Genomic DNA, 18,753 nt, shown 5'->3' with positions numbered 1-18,753 from the left:
CCAATCTTTTCATGTACACATATTTTAAAAAATTATACTCTTTTATTATAAATATGGTTTTGAAATCTACCCCTTTCACTTAATAGTATCACAAACATTTTCCCATGAGTATTTCTGGTTCAACATGATTTTTTTTTTTTTTTTAATAGTTGAGATTTTTCCTTTTTTTTTTTTTAATTTATTTATTTATTTTTGGCTGTGTTGGGTCTTCGTTTCTGTGCGAGGGCTTTCTCTAGTTTCGGCAAGCGGGGGCCACTCTTCATCGCGGTGCGCGGGTCTCTCACTGTCGCGGCCTCTCCCGTTGCGGAGCACAAGCTCCAGACGCGCAGGCTCAGTAGTTGTGGCTCACGGGCTTAGTTGCTCCGCGGCATGTGGGATCTTCCCAGACCAGGGCTCGAACCCGTGTCCCCTGCATTGGCAGGCAGATTCTTAACCACTGCGCCACCAGGGAAGCCCCTCAACATGATTTTTAATAGCTGCATTGTATTTCATGGAATAGACTGTTGGGCATTTAATTGTTTTAAAGGTTTCTGCTCTTATAAAATACTGTGATAAATATATTTGGACACATATACACAAATATTTGGGGGGAATAAATTGTTAGACAAGCACGGTTGGTTCAGGCTCTGGGGACATATCATTTGGGTTTGGTGTTCTGGCTCCATCATAACTAGCTAAGGGACCTTGAGGAAGCTTGGATTATTCCTCCAGTACTTCAATTTCCCCATCATTAAAATGGAAATCACCGCATTTACATAAAAGGGTAATTCTGAGGATTACAGGAGATAATCCTTGTCCACTGTTTAACATTACGCCTAACAGAGAGGGTAATTATACACAAAATTTAAAGGACTTTGATACATATCAAACTGCTCTCCAAAAGCAGATACTTCAATAACCTTGGTTAAGCTCATTTTATTCAAATCTGCAATTTGAGAGGAATAAAAAGCATCCCATTGTTTGATTTCTATTTCTTTGATGATTATTAAGCTGAACATTCCCCCTACTTTTTGACCACTGATAGATCTTTTGTGAGTAGCCTACTCCCGACTTGTCAATTTTTTTCTCCTTAGAGTGTTCATGTTTTTCTTATTGTCTGTACGATCACTTCAAGTATCAATTATCAATTCTCTGTGATACACATCACAGATGCATTCCCAAGTTTTGCCTTTTAATTTTATTTTGCTTTTGGTTTTTTGATATATAAAAAATTTTATGTAGTCAAATCTATCAATATTCATGGTTTCTGCCATTAGTTTTACGCATATGTCTTTCTCATTCTGTGTTCCTATAAATAGAAACCTGTTTTTTTTTCTTTCAAGGTCCTTTATGATTTCACATTTTACTTTTAATTCAGTTGCAATTTCTTTTTGTGTATAACAAAGGAATTTCACTTTTAAGCCTTTTTTAGTAACTGAAGAGGAGATTCAAACCATGCTGCTTGGATTGCTTTCTAAATTCATTGATTCCAAGAGTCCTTTCTCTAGTTATGAAACTAGCTTTCATAGTCATCATTTTTAATGTATTCATAACATTTCACTGAATGACAATCCCATAATTTAACCATTCCTCAATTACATATTGTGGTTGTTTCCAATTCTTCATAGTAATAAATGTTAGGATAAAGAGCTTGATGAATACTAATTTTTCTATAATTTGGAAGTGTTTCCTTAACCTAGAGTCCCAGATGTGGAAGTAAATGGTCAGAGGATATTTTTATGATGCTCATTATCTGAAGTTCTCTCTACTCAGACCCTACTAAGCAACTCTTTTCAAGAACATCAGTGTACCTTTTTCTACATATCTGCTCCATTCCCATGTTGTCAGGCATCTGTCTGTTCAGACCTGTAGTTTCCTTTTCTCTGATTCCTCTCTAAATTTATGTACTTAAGATTAATACTCATACATTCCCTCTATATCACAAAGTATTCAGGTTATCTTACCTTTATTTCAAATAAATCAGTAGCCTTGATCCAATAGGATATTGATTTCTTCTCTTTATTATTTCAGTGATGTAATAATGAAATAAGGTAAGGATCTGAACATGTGACTATACCAACAGATGGTAGGTCTTATTTGCTGGCAACAATACTCGACTGCCCATCTGTCTCGGCCGTGATCACACAGGGTATTAGATGTACCAAAATACTGATCTCTCAATAACATAGAGTGCCAGGTTTTGGAGAATTAATACTGAATGAGGCTGCAGAGAATTATAGAGTAAACAGAAAGTATGTCCTCTAAGCTACAAGAGCTCATATCAAAGTCAGGAGATACAACAAACTTAAACAAAAATATGCCGGGTAGATATACAGAGGGCAGCTGACTTCTTAATGGTTCCAAAGCATGGTTCTCCTAACAGAATCAATATTTTGTGAGCTCTATGAGTAAGCTGAAAAGCAAACAGAAGAAACAATTTCTTCTGTAAATAACACTTTACCATTCAGGCAATGATTCTTTGGACATGATGCCAAAAGCACAAACAACAAAAGCAAAAATCAACACATAGGATTACATGAAACTCAAAAGCTTCTGCATAGCAAAAGAAACAACCAATGGCAGCCTACAGAATGGGAGAAAAGTTTTGTGAACCATATACTGGATAAGGGGTTAATATCCAAAACATATAAAGAACTAACAAAACAAACAACCCCCCCGCCCAACAATCTGATTAAAAAATGGACAGAACTACTATTTAGTAGTTCCAAAGAAGACAGCAAACTGGCCAAAAGGCACATGAAAAGATGCTCCACATAGCTAATCATCAGGGACATGCCAATCAAAACCACAATGAGATACCACCTCACACCTGTTAGAATGGCTATCATCAAGAAGAAAAGAGACAACACGGGTGCTGGCAAGGATGTGGTAACACTTACACACTGTTGGTGGAAATATAAATTAGTCCAACCACTATGGAAAACAATATGGAGGTTCCTCAAAGAGTTAAAAATACATCTAAGGTATGATCCATCAATTCCACTTCTGGGTATATACCCAAAAGAAATGAAACTATTTCAATGAGATATATGCATATCTCTGTTTATCACAGCATTATTCACAATAGCCAAGATTATGGAAACAACCCAAATGATCACCAACAGATGAATGGATAAAAACAATGTGGTACATGTACCTAAACAATGGAATATTACTCAGCTATGAGAAAGGAAGATATCCTCCCATTTGCAACAACATGGATAGACCTTGAGCACATGATGCTAAGCGAGATATATCAGAGAAATACAAGTACAGTATGATATCACTTATATATGGAATCTAAAAAAGTCAAATCTATTAAAAAACAGAGTAAAATGGTGGTTACCAGGGGATGGGAGGGATATGAGTGACGGTATTTAAGGGTACAAACTTGTAACAAGTAGTAAATAAGCCACAGAGATCTAATGCACAGTATAAAGAATACAATCAATAAAATTATACTATAATGATATGTGATAAATATTGCTCCAATGGCAATCATATTACAATAAATAAATGTATGAAAGTAACTCGCTGTACACCTTAAATTTGCAAATTGTAACATGTCAAATTTATCAAATAAAAAAATTTTAAAAACTTGTTAGCTTTCTTTCTGCCCATGGACGCTGCCGAGTAAACATCATTAAAGTCTCCCCAGCTCCACTGTTGTCACGTCTAAATCAGAGTCTCCCAAAGAGCCCGAACAGCTGTGGAAGCTCTTCATTGGAGGTTTGAGCTTTGAAACAACCGATGAGAGTCTGAGGAGCAGTTCTGAGCAATGGGGAACGCTCGCAGACAGTGTGGTAAGGAAGGATCCAAACAACAAGCGCTCCAGAGGCTTTGGGTTTGTCATGTATGCCACTGTGGAGGAGGTGGATGCAGCCATGAAGGCAAGGCCATACAAGGTGGATGGAAGAGTTGTGGAGCCAAAGAGGGCCGTCTCAAGAGAAGATTCTCAAAGACCTGGTGCCCACTTAATTGTGAAAAACATTTTTGTTGGTGGCATTAAAGAAGACACTGAAGAACATCACCTAAGATATTATTTTGAATAGTATGGGGAAAAAATTGACTGGCTGAGGCAGTGGCAAAAAGAGAGGCTTTGCTTTTGTACCATTTGATGGCCATGACTCCGCAGACAGGATTGTCATTCAGAAATACCACACTGTGAAGTAAGGAAAGCCCTATCTAAGCAAGCGATGGCTAGTGCTTCATCCAGCCAGAGATCAAAGTGGTTCTGGAAACTTTGGTGGTGGTCACGGAGGTGGTTTTGGTGGGAATGACAACTTTGGTCGTGGAGGAAATGTCAGTGGTCGAGGTGGCTTTGGTGGCAGCCATGGTGGTGGCTATGGTGGCAGTGGGGATGGCTATAATGGGTTTGGTAATGACGGAAGCAATTTTGGAGGTGGTGGAAGCTACAATGATTTTGGCAATTACAACAATCAATGTTCAAATTTTGGACCCATGAAAGGAGGAAACTTTGGAGGCAGAAGGTCTGGCCCCTATGGGGGCTGAGGCCAATACTTTGCCAAACCACGAAACCAAGGTGGCTATGGCAGTTCCAGCAGCAGCAGTAGCTATGGCAGTGGCAGAAGCTTTTAATTACTGCCAGGAAACAAAGCTTAGCAGGAGAGGAGAGCCAGAGAAGTGACAGGGAAGCTACAGGTTACAACAGATTTGGGAACTCAACCAAGCACAGAGGTGGCGGGGAGTTGCTACAAAGACGTGTTTTAGACCAGCGGTCCCCAACCTTTTTGGCACCAGGGACTGGTTTCATGGAAGACAGTTTTTCCATGCACCGGGGAGGGGGAATGGTTCAGGTGGTAATGCGAGCGATGGGGAGCGATGTGGAGTGGCAGATGAAGCTTTGCTCGCTCGCTCGCCCGCCACTCACCTCCTGCTGTGCGGCCCGGTTCCTAACAGGCCGCGGACCAGTAGTGGTCCGCGGCCCAGGGGTTGGGGACCCCTGTTTTAGACAATACTCCTGTGTATGGGCAAAAAAACCCCGAGGACTATATTTGTGACTAATTGTATAATAGGGTTAGTTTCTATTCTGTGGAAAGTGTAAAGCATTCCAACAAAGGGTTTTAATATAGATTTTTTTTTGTACCCACGCTGTTGATTGCTAAATGTAATAGTCTGAATAAATGTGACACTGAATAAATGTGTCTTTAAAAACAAACAAAAACAAAAACAAACTTGTTAAACTGAAATAAAACCAAAAAGCCAAAAAACACCTTTTGCCATTCTAATCCTAGCAGGCAGACAGGCCAGTGATCATATTTCCTCCAAGCCTGCTTCTTTCTCTACTATCCTCTTTCTTGGCAAACAATAACCAGTCATGCAGCCTGAGAGTCATCCTCGACTTTCTTCTCCCTCCAGCCTCACATTCAATTAATGACTGAGGTCTGAGAACGCCACTGCAAAAGATCACTTGAATCCAGCCCCTTCATTCTCCTTACCACTAATTTAGTTTAGATCTTTATAACTTCTAACGTGAATTATTCCAAATGCTCTCTTAAATGGTCTCCCCATCTTTGGTGAAACCCTACTCCAGTCCATTTTGCACAGACTTGTTATCTACAGATAAAATCAAAACTTCTTAGAATGGCCCTTCATAACTCAGGCCCTACCTATATCTCCCATCTTATCTCCTACACCATATACCTTCCACCATATATCACTTAGATACAGGTCAAAGTTACTTTATAGTTCCTTGAGGAATTATTGGTCTTTTTTAAGGGAGTAGAGCATACTGTGCACAGGCTCTGAGGTCAGTGGTGGGTGAGTGATGGACCCACCATTTACTAGCTGTGACCACAGGCAAGTGACTTAACAGCTCTGTGCCTTGGTTTTCTCATCTGTGAATCAGGGATAACAACAATACTTACCTCTAGATTGCTGCAGGAATAAAATAAAATAGGCACCAAAAAACCTCACATGGGAAGCACTGCATATTAACTAGGTTTTTTGTTTTTTAAATAAATTTATTTATTTTATTTATATTTATTTTTGGCTGCATTGGGTCTTCGCTGCTGTGTGCGGGCATTCTCTAGTTGCGGCGAGCGGGGGCTACTCTTCGTGGCGGCGCGCGGTCTTCTCATTGCGGTGGCTTCTCTTGTTGCGGAGCACAAGCTCTAGGCGCATGGGCTTCAGTAGTTGCGGCACGCAGGCTCAGCAGTTGTGGTGCACGAGCTTAGTTGCTCCGTGGCATGTGGGATCTTTCCGGACCAGGGCTCGAACCCGTGTCCCCTGCACTGGCAGGCGGATTCTTAACCACTGTGCCACCAGGGAAGCCCCTAACTAGGTTTTATTAGTAGTATTATTATTCCCTCTGCCTTTCCATGTTATATGGTTCCCTCTGTTTCTGGCATGCTCAACTGCCATCTTCCTTTCCCAGGCTATGTGGACTCTCCTTACCCTTCCCTTCTCCTCTACTCTCTTCCCAGTGCCAGGCACACCTCAGCAGGGCTTGTCTTTGTTCCTGCAGCACCTTGTACTCTGTCCAACTGTAGAAAATCATAGCAGCTCTCCCTCTAGACTAAAAGCTCTGTAAGTGCTAGGATTGGATTTTGTTCCCTGTATAAGCAGGACTAAGCACAAGGCCAGTAGGCAGACTAACTCAGTAAATGTTTGCTGAAGAAATAAATCATCTCGTCTGAGGCCTCACCCCCCTGAATCCTTTTAACCTCTAAGAAAGAGCTATTACCATAGGAGAGATTCTTTATTTTTTGCTACAAATGACTTGTAATCTTCCCATAGTGACCCTGCTAGTAGAGGCCACAAAGAGATGAGTTAAAAAAAATATCTGTCAATCTTGAATAGACATTTTTCCAAAGAAGACATACAGATAGCTAACACATGAAAAGATGCTCAACACTGCTAATTATTAGAGAAATGCAAATCAAAACCACAATGAAGTATTACCTCACACCTGTCAGAATGCCTATCATCAAAAAGTCTACAAATAACAAATGTTGGCGAGGATGTGGAGAAAAGGGAACTCTTGTACACTGTTGGTGGGAATGTAAATTAGTGCAGCCGCCATGGAAAACAGTATGGAGGTTCCTTAAAAAGCTAAAAATAGTACTACCATATGATCCAGCAATCCCACCCCTGGGTATATATATGAAAAAAACAAAAACACTAATTCGAAAAGATACACGCACTCTAATGTTCATAGCAGCACTATTTACAATAGCCAAGACATGGAAACAGCCCAAGTGCCCATCAGACGAATGGATTAAGAAGATGTACTTATATATATACACTGGAATATTACTCAGCCACATAAAAGAATGAAATACTGCCATCTGCAGCAATGTGGTTGGACGTACAGAATATTATGCTTAGTGAAATAAGACAGAGATAGACAAATACTGTATAATATCACTTATATGTGGAACCTAAAAAATAATACAAATGAATGTATATGCAAAACAGAAACAGACTCACAGATATAGAAAACAAACCTGTGGTTACCAAAGGGGAAAAGGAAGAAGGGAGGGACAAATTAGGGGTATTAACAGATACAAACTACTATATAGTTTGTATATTTGGGATGAAGTGAGAGAGTAGCATTGACATATATACACTACCAAATGTAAAATGGATGGCTAGTGGGAAGCAGCTGCATAGCACAGGGAGATCAGCTCAATGCTTTGTGACCACCTAGAGGGGTGGGATAGGGAGGACGGGAGGGAGGCTCAAGAGGGAGGGGATATATGTATACTTACAGCTGATTCACTTTGTTGTACAACAGAAACTAACACAACATTGTAAAGCAATTATACTCCAATAAAGATATAAAAATAAAATAAAATAAAGTAAAATAGATAAGTAACATGGATATACTGTATAGCACAGGGAATTACACCCATTATCTTGTAATAACCTACAATGGAATTTAATCTGCAAAAATACTGACTCACTATGCTGTATACCTGAAACTAACATAATACTGTAAATCAACTATACTTCAATTTAAAAAAAAGTCACTAACTCATATAGTCTATTTCATTAATAAGAACACGATTAAAAACATAACATCCATGACTCACGGAAATGGAAACTATTAACGTAAAAAATTTAAAATTGAAGTTAGTCAGTGGTAAAGCACCCTTTCAAACTCTGGAAACATGAATTGATAAGGTATTGGTCTACACATGTGCTTTAAAGTGGGAATTATTTTAAGTAGCTTACAGTCAAAGGAGTACAACTCAGCACATTATTCTTCATATCAAGAAATCACAGTGATCATTCAAAAGGTCTTTTACCTTTAATTGAAAGGATATTATTGCTTAAGAATCTGAAAGCCATGAAGAAGAAAGGGGAACATTTTGCATAGGATTAAGATGCAATTTATTTCTACATTCTAGAGATCTTAAATCAGTATGCTTATTCCTTGACAGTAACAATTATTCAACACCTCAAGAAGACAACATGAATTAGCAAGTTAGGTATAAAACAAGCTACAAGTATATATTTTACAACACAGGGAATAGAGCCGATATTTTATAATAACTATAAATGGAGTATAACTTTTAAAAATTGCGAATCACTATATGGTACACCCACAACTTATATAAGATTGTACAGCAACTATACTTCAATTAAAAAAAAAACCTTGCACTGAAAAAAAAAAGACAACATGAATTAAACCGAATACTTGTGTAATTGTTGACAGTCTTAGTGGTGGTCCATTTGTTCTATTATTACTACCACTACTCCACATTGCAACAATTCTTTGCTATACTCTTACTAATGATTTTGTTTAAGCAAGTAATTTGAGAAATTGTGAGACTTTTCATTTATTTCATATTTATATTATGGATAGGAATTATGCTATCCAGAAGAAATTTCTTATATCTATGTTTCAATAAAGCTACTTAAAGCAATAAGAAGGCACTTACCACAACTTGTAGCACCTGTTCGTTGTGAAGTGAGGAAGAGGAAGAGGATGAAGAGGAGGAGGAAGAAGAGGAAGAGGAGGAAGAGGAAGAGGAGGAAGAAGAGGAGGAAGAGGAGGAAGAATAAGAAGAGGGAGAGTCAGCCATCATTTGGCCTAAAGTCTGCATCAGCGTTTTCCCCAGAAGAAAAAAAGAGCTGAACATGGCAATTACACCAAACACCATTCCAAAATTGAACCTGTCAAGAGGAAAAAAAATTACATAAATGTACAATTCCTCACAATTCATGGACTAAAAAATTCATTAACCAGCCACCTTTCATAGCTTCAAAACAATATCTAAAAATTTCAATAACTCTGCTTCTTTTTCCTACTTGAAGTTCAGATACTTGACTGAAGCATGGGCACTAGTCTCTTTAAGCAGTTATAATTTACAATTCTCTCATAACTGAAGAGGCTGAATGTTGTTCCCAATAAAAAGTTTGTTTCCTCTCATATTTTTTTGCTCATTTACATAGCATTGTTTTGATCTTGTTCTCATGTAGTTATGAAAGCTCTTTTGACATTATAGACATCCATTCTTTTTCATCTACCAATTCTTTTGTTTGCATTTTATTTTACTTGAATTTTGTAATGAGCTTAAATATTAACATGGTAAAACTTAAGTTTCTTTCTTCTACTCTTTTAATAATTAGAAATCACTCCTCTATAGTTGGGGATAATCTATTACATTTTCTAACTTTCTGATAAGTTGTGTTTTTCAAGGCACTTGTCCATTTCATCTAAATAGTCAAATTTATAGGTACATAACTGTTCACAATAGTTTCATTTTTCAGAATGAGTCTCACTCCATTCTCTCATTGCCAAGGGCTTGGGTTCAATCCCTGGTTGGGGAACTAAAATCCCAGAAGCCGCATGGTGTGGCCAATAAATAAATAAATAAATAAATAAAAATAAAATAAAACAAGTCTCAGAATCTATAGTAATGTTTCTCCTTTCAATTCTGATTTTTAGTTATCTTGTTTGCTTTTTTTCTTGATCAGTCATGGTAGGAGTTTATTAATTTTATTAATCTTTTCAAAGTACCAACTTTTGGCTTTGCTGATTTTCTCTACTGTATACTTTCTATTTCACTGATTTCTGCTCTTATCTTTATTGTTTCTATTTTGTTTGCTTTGATTTGCTGTTGCATTTTCTGCTTTTTGATGACCTGATTGTTTATATTTAGCTCCACTCTAGTTGGAGCTAAATTTTTAACAAAAAGGAATTTCGACAAAGGCCCCCTACTGCCATACTAGAAATTCTGTCAAGTACAGAAACTGTCAGTCTCTAGGGTGTCCCAGAGATCATTGTAAACCCCCTAACCATAAACACTATAAACCATGATTTTAAAAATATTTTAAATTAAAGGGATATGCCTGGCATAGCCAGAGGGCTCCAGGACCCTGCTGCTGTAACCTGGCTGGCCATTTTCCTGATTGGTTTGTGTGTATGCCTTACTGGATGATAAGTATTTTAAATATCCTTGCCCTGGATGGGTATCACAGAAGAATTATAGAGGAAAGCCTGCAGACTTTTGGGAGCCCTATGACTCCCAGGACCCTTGTTTCTATGTGTCACGATGGGGGAGAGAATTCTCCAGGATTATTTTCCTGGTGGAAAATGCTCCACATGCTTTTTGCCTTTCTATTGGTGTATAACTTACACAAAGTGCCTAAGTCTAAAGCATACAGCTCATTGAATTTTTACATATGTGTACCGATGTATCCACCACCCAGATCAAGACATAGAACCTTGATTTTGAATGTATGCAAAAGCACAATGATGCAATCCCATGAATTTATATAAAGCCAGAAAGTTTTTACATTGTCAACATTTTAAAACTCAATAAATCGAAAATGATGGAAACAGTTCATTTAACAAGTATTTCTCATGATCACAATGACTAATTTAAACCAAAAAGAGAAAATAAAGAATACCACTGGTAAAGCATCCTTGCTTTCCGCCGTCCCCAACTGTAAAAGGCACGATTGAAAACAGCAGTCTGCCATCTTATGTGAAAAGGGGAGATGCTCAATCCGTTGTTTTCCAGCCAGTCTTCATAAGAATGTTTAAAATACACAGATGACTAAGAGAGAAAGAAAAGTTCCACATCACTGAATTTTGAAGAATAATTTATAAGGTTTAAGAAAATAAAAGTGTTTTCTACAGGAACGCAAGATACTGGCTAATCAAATGTTTATAATTTTAAAGCTTTATGTTTATTCTTCAGGATATTAAAGTAAGAGTCTTGGACTAGCTGATCTGCTGAAGTCAGGGTCTGGCAAACTATGGCCCACGGGCAAAAAAGTTTGCTGACCTTTGCTTAGAACAGCGTTGTCCAATAGACATACAATGTGAGCTACAAGTGCAAGCCACATATGTAATTTTTAATTTTCTAGTAGCCGAATTTTAAAAGGCAAACAGAAACAGAGGTTAATTTAAATGTATTTTTAACTCAAAATATCAAGATATTATCATTCAAAATATAATTAATATATTGAAACACCTCACATTCTATTTATTTACTTACTTACGCATTAAGTCTTTGAAATTCAGTGTCAGCTTTACACTTACAGCACATCTCTATTCGGACTAGCCCCATTTCAAATGCTAGATGGCCACATGTAGTTAGTGGCTACCATACTGGACAGCACAGGTCTAGAAGCCTTGTTACCAGAGAAAGAGGTCTTTTGTTGTAATTAAAAAAGACCCCCAGCCAATCCAACAGAGGGGACAGGTTAGTTGGAATTGGTGCTTTCTATCCTCTTCTGAGCAACAACCCTAAGAAATTAGGCTGAGTTTGACCATGAAAAAGTACAAAACTTACCTAAAGCCACCTTCGTCTCAGTAACTTCTTACATTCTTCACTGTTGGGGAGACAGCTGCTTATACGCAGCCTAACAAAGAGTTTTATCTTTAGGGAAGTTTGAAGTCCTTGAGTAATGTAAGATTTTGGATAACATAAGGCTGTTTTACATGCACTGCCACTGACCTCTTACCTCTTACAGTAAGTATGGTTAAGTATTTTGCCATACAGATGCCCATCCATTTGAGAAACTTATCTAGAAGGATATTTCAGTCCTATCACAGTCATAAAATGACCTGAGTCTGAATATAGGTATCTGTTTGCCTTTGGATCCACAATGCTCTCTGCTCTCAATCTTCAGGTGAAGTTATTAAACCTGCTTGTCTTCTAGGACTTGGAAAAGGAGAGTGACACACCCCTCCAGATGTCTACTGAGGAAATCCTAGACAAACCAAGGGTGGAACAGCAGACCAAGTTAGAAGCAGAGAAGCTGAAGGTGCAGGCTCCTAAAACCTGAGGTTTCTCCATTCCCCAAGCAGATACTCTGAATGAGAGTTCGGTCTTTCGCTCAAGGAATAGTGCTCTCTTAGCGAGTTAGGAGCTGTTACTGAAATTAAAGTGACATCCTGATCACCTCACACACTGGACCAGAGACTATAGAGGTTTGAAAAATTCTTTTTATTTTGGATTTTTGTCACACATGCAACATGAAGAAATCATGCGGCTTTGTTTTTTCCAAACAACAAAATCACTGTTTAAACAAGCAGTGGCCTGTACTGCTCATGACATGCTAAGCACTGTGCCAAGTATGTGCAGAGAAAGCACCTGCGTATCTTATGAGGATGCAGATTCGGATTCTGTGGGTCAGGAATGCGGCCTGAGATTCTACATTTCTGACAGGCTCCCAGATGATGCCAAGTGCTGCTGGTCCTTGAATCTCAGGTTGAGTAGCAAGGCTCTATGTGGATGAATTAATGAAATCCTCCCTATAACCTCAGGAGAGCTTTACAATTATTATGCCTATTTTAAAGATGAAGTAATGGACGAACAGAGAGTAATTTGCCCAAGCTCTCAATGGATAGGAAGTGGCAGATCGCAGCCCTTGCTCTAAGGATTCAACTGTATAATCTCCTCACTTTGCAAGTTTGAATGCAACAAAGCAACAAAAGTATCATTTTGCTGTTAAGCCTAAACCACACAATACTAAACTACAGTATTCTATTTAAAACAGTATTCATAACATGAAGGTTTTACTAGTCATAATTGGAATTTTCATTAAATATTTGCGAATTGACATGATTTTATTCCACGCATACAATACTCCCACCCCCAATATGCAATTCCGAAAGGCTGCCTGAAGCATGTGGTCAGACAACTGTCCATAATATCCGCTACCCAAATAAGAATGGGCCGTGCACCCAGGGTGTGTGTGGGGCGGGGGTGGGAGTATTAAGGGGGGGTTAGTGTGAAGAAACGGCGTCTAAGATACAAATGAGAATTCGAGTAGTCAGAAACTAAGTTATCTAAAGCCTTGCTACTTTGAAGTATGGTCTGTAGATTGGCAGCATTGGTAGCACTTGGGAACTGGTTAGAAATGCAGAATCTTAGGCCCCCGCCCCAGACCTGCTGAATCAGAATGTGCATTTTAACCGGAACCCCAGATGGTCGTAAGCACTTTAAAGTTTGAGACCACTGATGTAAATCACAACTTGATTTAGATTCATTCCAATACCAGTCTCTGGAGGGTCGTGGCCTTAAAGACAATGAGGGCAAACAATGTCTTTCCCAGGAGGATATTTTATTTCCTTCCAGGTGCAATGCCACGGGGTTTGGCAGGGCCCCGGCCCTCCCGAACCCACTACCGGCGCCTCCCGGGAAGGACCCGAAGGCTGCGGGGCCTGCAGAGCCCCGCAATGAGACTGCGGCAGCTGCGCAGGCCGCCACACCCCTCCCGCGGCCAGCCGTGCTTTATTTACTCCATGGGACCGGGCGCCACGCGGAAGGCCGCACGTGGGTTCCGGTCGCACGGCTTTCAGCCCGGGAGGCACAAGGCAGGGGAAGAGAAAAGGCCTAGGGCCTTGCGCCCCGGCCCTGGCACCGCGGGCTTGGGCCTTAGGCCCGAGGCCCTCACCTTCAACACCAAGTCGGTCAGGTAGACGGCAGTCCAGCCGCCCACCACCACCACCACCAGCGATACCGGAATCATGGCAGCGGCGGGGGCAGCGGAGGGAAGGCGAGCGCCGGCGTCCTCCCTGCGAGCCGCAACGAGCCGGCCGCGCGGCGCCTACAGCCCCAGCATCTGCGCAGGAACCCAGCTGCCACCGGCTCCTTTTTCGTGGTGGCGTCGTTTCCTTCCGGATCCTTCTGGTGGGTCGCACGAACGGCAGTGTGCGCACCGGAAAAGGGCGTGGGGGCTTATTTTCGCGGGGCACTCGGGCGCCGCTGTCTAGGTATCAACTAGACTGCGGCTGCCAGCCCTCTACCGATTTCTTAGGCTTTGGCCCTCCCTGCTGTCTGCTCTCCATTCTCCGGTTCTGGTCTGGGGTTTGCGGTTCCTTTTAATCTAGTGGGGGTTTGGGTAATCCCAAATATAATCGTCTCCGCCGCTCAGACTCTGTCATAGGTATCCAGATTTAAGTTAATTATGTTTATTCGTTCTTTTAATTGAAGCGTAATTTACATATAGCGAAAACACAATACGGATCTCAACTATTTCGATGAGTTTTGATAACTATATATCTGTGTACCCTAATAAAAATAGAGAACATTTCCATCTCAGAAATTTTCTTCGCTCGCTTCCCGGTTAATCCTCTCCTCGCCCTCCCATCACCCCTTTTCTAATTTTTAAATCTTTGTGTAAATAGAATCATACAATAAGTACTCTTTTGTGTCCGGCTTATTTCGTTCAACATGTTTTTTTGAGCTTTAGGTTCTTTCCTCAACCTCTTCCATTATAAAATTTGAGATTGGCGCTACATTTAAAAAAAAGCTCTGAACATCTGTACATATTTTTTTGTTGACGTGTACCTGATTATATTGACCTGGAGCAGTGGTTCTCAACCTTGGCTGTAACATTAGGATCACCAGGGGGCTTTAAAAATTCCCGATGCCCGTTCTGTAGCTTAGACCACTTGAATCAGAATTTCAGAATGAGATCCAAGCATCAGTATTTTTTAAACTCAGGTCATTCCATTGTGCAGCCAAGACTGAGAACCACGGAAGGAAAACTAGTATTTATAGAGTTTTGTTTGTTTGTTTGTTGTTTCTTTGTTTTTTGCATTCTCTTAAGGCCCAAGTCTTTAAAAGTTATTTGTTTTTACTTTTCTGGAAAATCATCATTAGCAATAGTAATACTAATACCGAAATATTGAGAACATAATACTAGCTTGAGAACAAGTATCCCAAATAAAAATGCACCCTCAGCCTTCTCCAAAGTAAAAATATAGTGTCATACTAGGAACCTGTATGACAGATACTGTTACTCATTTGCCTCACTCTCCCATACTTTTCCTAAAGTTTTAATAATTTACCACCATATCTCCCTAGCTTCAAGAAACCTTATGACTCAGTTTTACATCTTCTTGCCTATATGTGTGTATATGTGTTGTTTTAAAATGTTTCAATTTATTTTGGACAAAGCTAGGTATAATTATAAAAGTTTATATTCAAGCACCCTGTGACTCCACAGTTTTCCATGTACAGGTATCCCGAAAGTCTTAGTGCAGTTTTAATACTTTCAGAAGTACAAATGCCGAAAACTTGCAAAAAGCATCACTTGAAAATTTATTTAAATTTCTTTTACACTATTTAATTTGGTGAATTTTGAGTAATTTTAAATTTCAAATTTTTTAGTCCCCCTAACTGAGGATGGCAAACGTTGACTGAAACAAAAAATTGAATTACATTTATTATTCAAAAATTCCCGAGACCAAAGAAGCATGAAATAAATTTAAATAATTTTATTTTTCAAGTGATGTTTTGTGTAAGTTCATAGAGTTTGTACTTCTGAAGTTATTAAAGCTTAAAACTACACTAAGACTATTGGTACACTATTGTATTTGAACTGACCTTTGTTTGCTCTTGTATAATGACTGTAGTTTTTAACACCGTTCTTTCCTAGGATGAGAAAATTTACTTAAGAATTAAAATGTCTTCTCTTTTGTTAGCCTGAAGCCTTGTCTGGACCACTTGCTGGGACAAAAACCAGTTACTGTGTGGCTGATTACCCAAAATATGTAGGAAATGAGTTGATTGTGTTTTTCTGTTCCCAACCTAAAATTTTACTTGTTCAACTGACTTGGTGTTCTCATCAGGGACCCAGCAGTCAAAACACTGAATAGAATCCTGCTGGTTTCTGGAATTTATCAGTAGTGGAAGCCAGCTGGTGGCAGCAGAAGAGACAAGACAGAGGATGCAAGGTGGCAGCAAAAAACACCTGTATTCCATAAGATCAAGGTATTCTTCCTTAGAAGAAATGTGACCTAATTTACAAATAGTTTCAGGTTTCTGTCAAGTAACTATCTTGAAGGACGCACAGCCAGGCTTTTATTCATATCATTTTTATTTAGTATATTTTTTTTAGAGGGGCACCAAAAATACATCTTGGCTGAATGCAAAACAGCTACATGTTAGGGACTTCCCTGGCTGTCCAGTGGTTAAGACTCCATGCTTCCACTGCAGGGGGCACGGGTTCAATCCCTGGTTAGGGAACTAAGATCCCACATGCCACATGGCGTGGCTGAAAACAAACAAACAAAAACCAGCTACATGTTAAAAATCAATATTTGGCTGAAGCAGAATATCACTATTATATAATAAACTTCTGAGATACCAGAATCAACATGAAATATAAAAATTAGATAATATTAATTTTAAAATATTATAATTTTGTTGTTAAAATGTAAGTATTCAGATTTTTAGAGTTTGACATCCCCTTCAGGAGTGTTTATTTCTCATCAATGTAAGCTGATAGTTTGCTTCTGGGGTCATTATACTCTATGTTTATGACGCTAACTTACACCAGTCAGGATAAGCTAGGTTATGCTTAGGAAACAAGCCCTAAGATCCCACTGGCTTAAAATGACAAAGATTTATTTTTTGTTTGTGCTGCATATCCAACAGGGGTTGGTAGAATGATGGAGACTCCATTTTATCATGCCCAGTTCTCAAAGCGAGGCTCAGGATTTAATGCAGCAGAGAAAGAGAGGACTAGAGTGTTTACCACTGGCTGCGAAATGCTATGGCCCAGACATGCACACGTTCCTTCCACTCCAGCTTCATGAGCCAAAACTAGTCAAATAGCTGTTCCTAACTTAAAGGGCAGAACGACTGTAATCCTCTGTATACCTAGAAGTAGAGAAGAATATACCTGGAAGTAAACAGTAGTGCCATCTACCACATAAATAGATGCTCTCTTTCATCTATGGAGGGCAGTGTAACAGAAAATGTTTGGTTAGTGCTGCCATTATGGGATACTGCTAGTATTGATGCCGCCACAAAATTATTAAGCTTTCCTTTCTCTTTAATAGGAACTGACTAAGATAAAGGCTCATGTCTGTTTTTTTTTTTTGGCCGCGCCGCGCAGCATGTGGGATCTTAGTTCCCCAGCCAGGGATCGAACCCGCACCCTCTGCAGTGGAAATGCTGAGTCTTAACCACTGGACGGCCGGGGAAGTCCCTCATCTCTATTTCATATCCTCAGCTTGGTGTGGTTGCTGATGATGGTGCAGTTTGGTTGAAGCAGCCCCACAGACGCAAGCTTCTAGTCCCAGGTGAAGAAAATATTTTTTGAATCTTTTCTGAAAGTATTATCCGCGCTTATATTTTTTACTCCAAATATATATATATATATATACACACACACACACACACACAATATTTGCCTGCAATTGCTGCTTTACACAGTCATGTGAATAAAATTTGTCCTTAAACCTTGGTTCTAAAACTGTGGCAAAGGAGCAATACAATTGGCTTTCAAGAAACCAGTCATCTGGGTTTTTCCATTTATATTTCAGTTTCATTTCATGTACACCAGTCTCAGCATCTTCCTGGAGGAGAATGATAAGAGAATCTTTTCAGCCACTGTCATGTAAGAAATACTTGTACTCTGAAATCATCAGTTTGATTACTTCTTCCTCAGGTTCCAGAAAGCAAAGTATTTTTCACTGCAAGCAGTTTTAATAAGTTAAGATATATTGTTTTCATCTAAAAAGCATGTTTAGTTTTGCTCTAGATGGCTTTTAAACACGTAGTAGCTGCTATTCCATCTTGTTTAAACATCTTGTTAAATATATGACAAGGCGATTCAAAAACCTTTGGATGGCCACCGGGGCCAGGAGGCGACCGGAGTATGTCAGCCCCGTTTGAGGAGCGCAGTGGGGTGGTTCCATGCATAACACCGTGGGGCCAGTGGTACCAGATCTTGGAGGAGGTGTTCATTGAAGTTCAGGTGCCGCCAGGCACTCGCACCCAGGATATCCAGTGCGGCCCGCAGAGCCGGCATGTGGCGCTGGCTGTGGGTGGCCACGAGATCCTCAAGGGCAAACTCTTTGATTCTACAATAGCTGATGAGGGAACGTGGACTGTGGAGGGTAGAAAAATGGTCCGTATTGTTCTTATAAAGAGAGATGCAGCAAATTGTTGGACTTCTATTCTGGAATCTGAGTATGCAGCTGATCCTTGGGTGCAAGACCAAATGCGGAGAAAACTTCCAGAAAGAAAATCCTGGTTTTGACTTCAGCGGAGCAGAAATCTCAGGAAACTACACTAAAGGTGGACCAGATTTCTCAAATCTTGAGAAATATCTGTGAACTTGCTGCATTTTGTGGATCCTAGCAAATGTTGCCAGCTTAATCAAAGGAACAGATTATGTGGTGGAAGAAAAATGTGGATGCCTACAGTTAACAAATTGCAAAATATATTTAAATATGGTTCTGAAAATTGCATTCAAATATGATTTACATAGGAAACAAATACTGTAGGAACTATTCTACTGATATACGGTAGCTTTTTTTTTGGACTT

At 39.5% G+C, this 18,753-nt stretch overlaps 1 protein-coding gene and 2 pseudogenes across 1 annotated transcript in view; 2 read left to right on the top strand and 1 right to left on the bottom strand.

The window, feature by feature from the left end:
* The window catches only part of MBTPS2 (membrane bound transcription factor peptidase, site 2), a 39,913-nt gene extending 25,824 nt beyond the window's left edge, over positions 1–14,089 (bottom strand). The window contains exons 1-3 of the mRNA XM_061177820.1: positions 13,864–14,089; positions 10,864–11,012; positions 8,889–9,123 (exon numbers count right to left, since the gene is read on the bottom strand). Coding sequence (XP_061033803.1) covers positions 8,889–9,123; positions 10,864–11,012; positions 13,864–13,938 — 459 coding nt within the window. The 5' untranslated portion in view covers positions 13,939–14,089. The remainder of the gene's footprint in view (positions 1–8,888; positions 9,124–10,863; positions 11,013–13,863) is intronic.
* On the top strand, positions 2,864–4,578 carry LOC133082618 (heterogeneous nuclear ribonucleoprotein A1-like; annotated as a pseudogene).
* A 3,992-nt stretch (positions 14,090–18,081) lies between the features above and the next one.
* Positions 18,082–18,541, top strand: LOC133081712 (nudC domain-containing protein 2-like; annotated as a pseudogene).
* Positions 18,542–18,753: the final 212 nt, after the last annotated feature.

Source organism: Eubalaena glacialis, chromosome X (assembly GCF_028564815.1).
Source record: "Eubalaena glacialis isolate mEubGla1 chromosome X, mEubGla1.1.hap2.+ XY, whole genome shotgun sequence".
Lineage (NCBI taxonomy): Eukaryota > Metazoa > Chordata > Mammalia > Artiodactyla > Balaenidae > Eubalaena > Eubalaena glacialis.
Note: the sequence above shows the minus strand (reverse complement) of the source record. Positions and strands in the feature narration are given on the sequence as shown.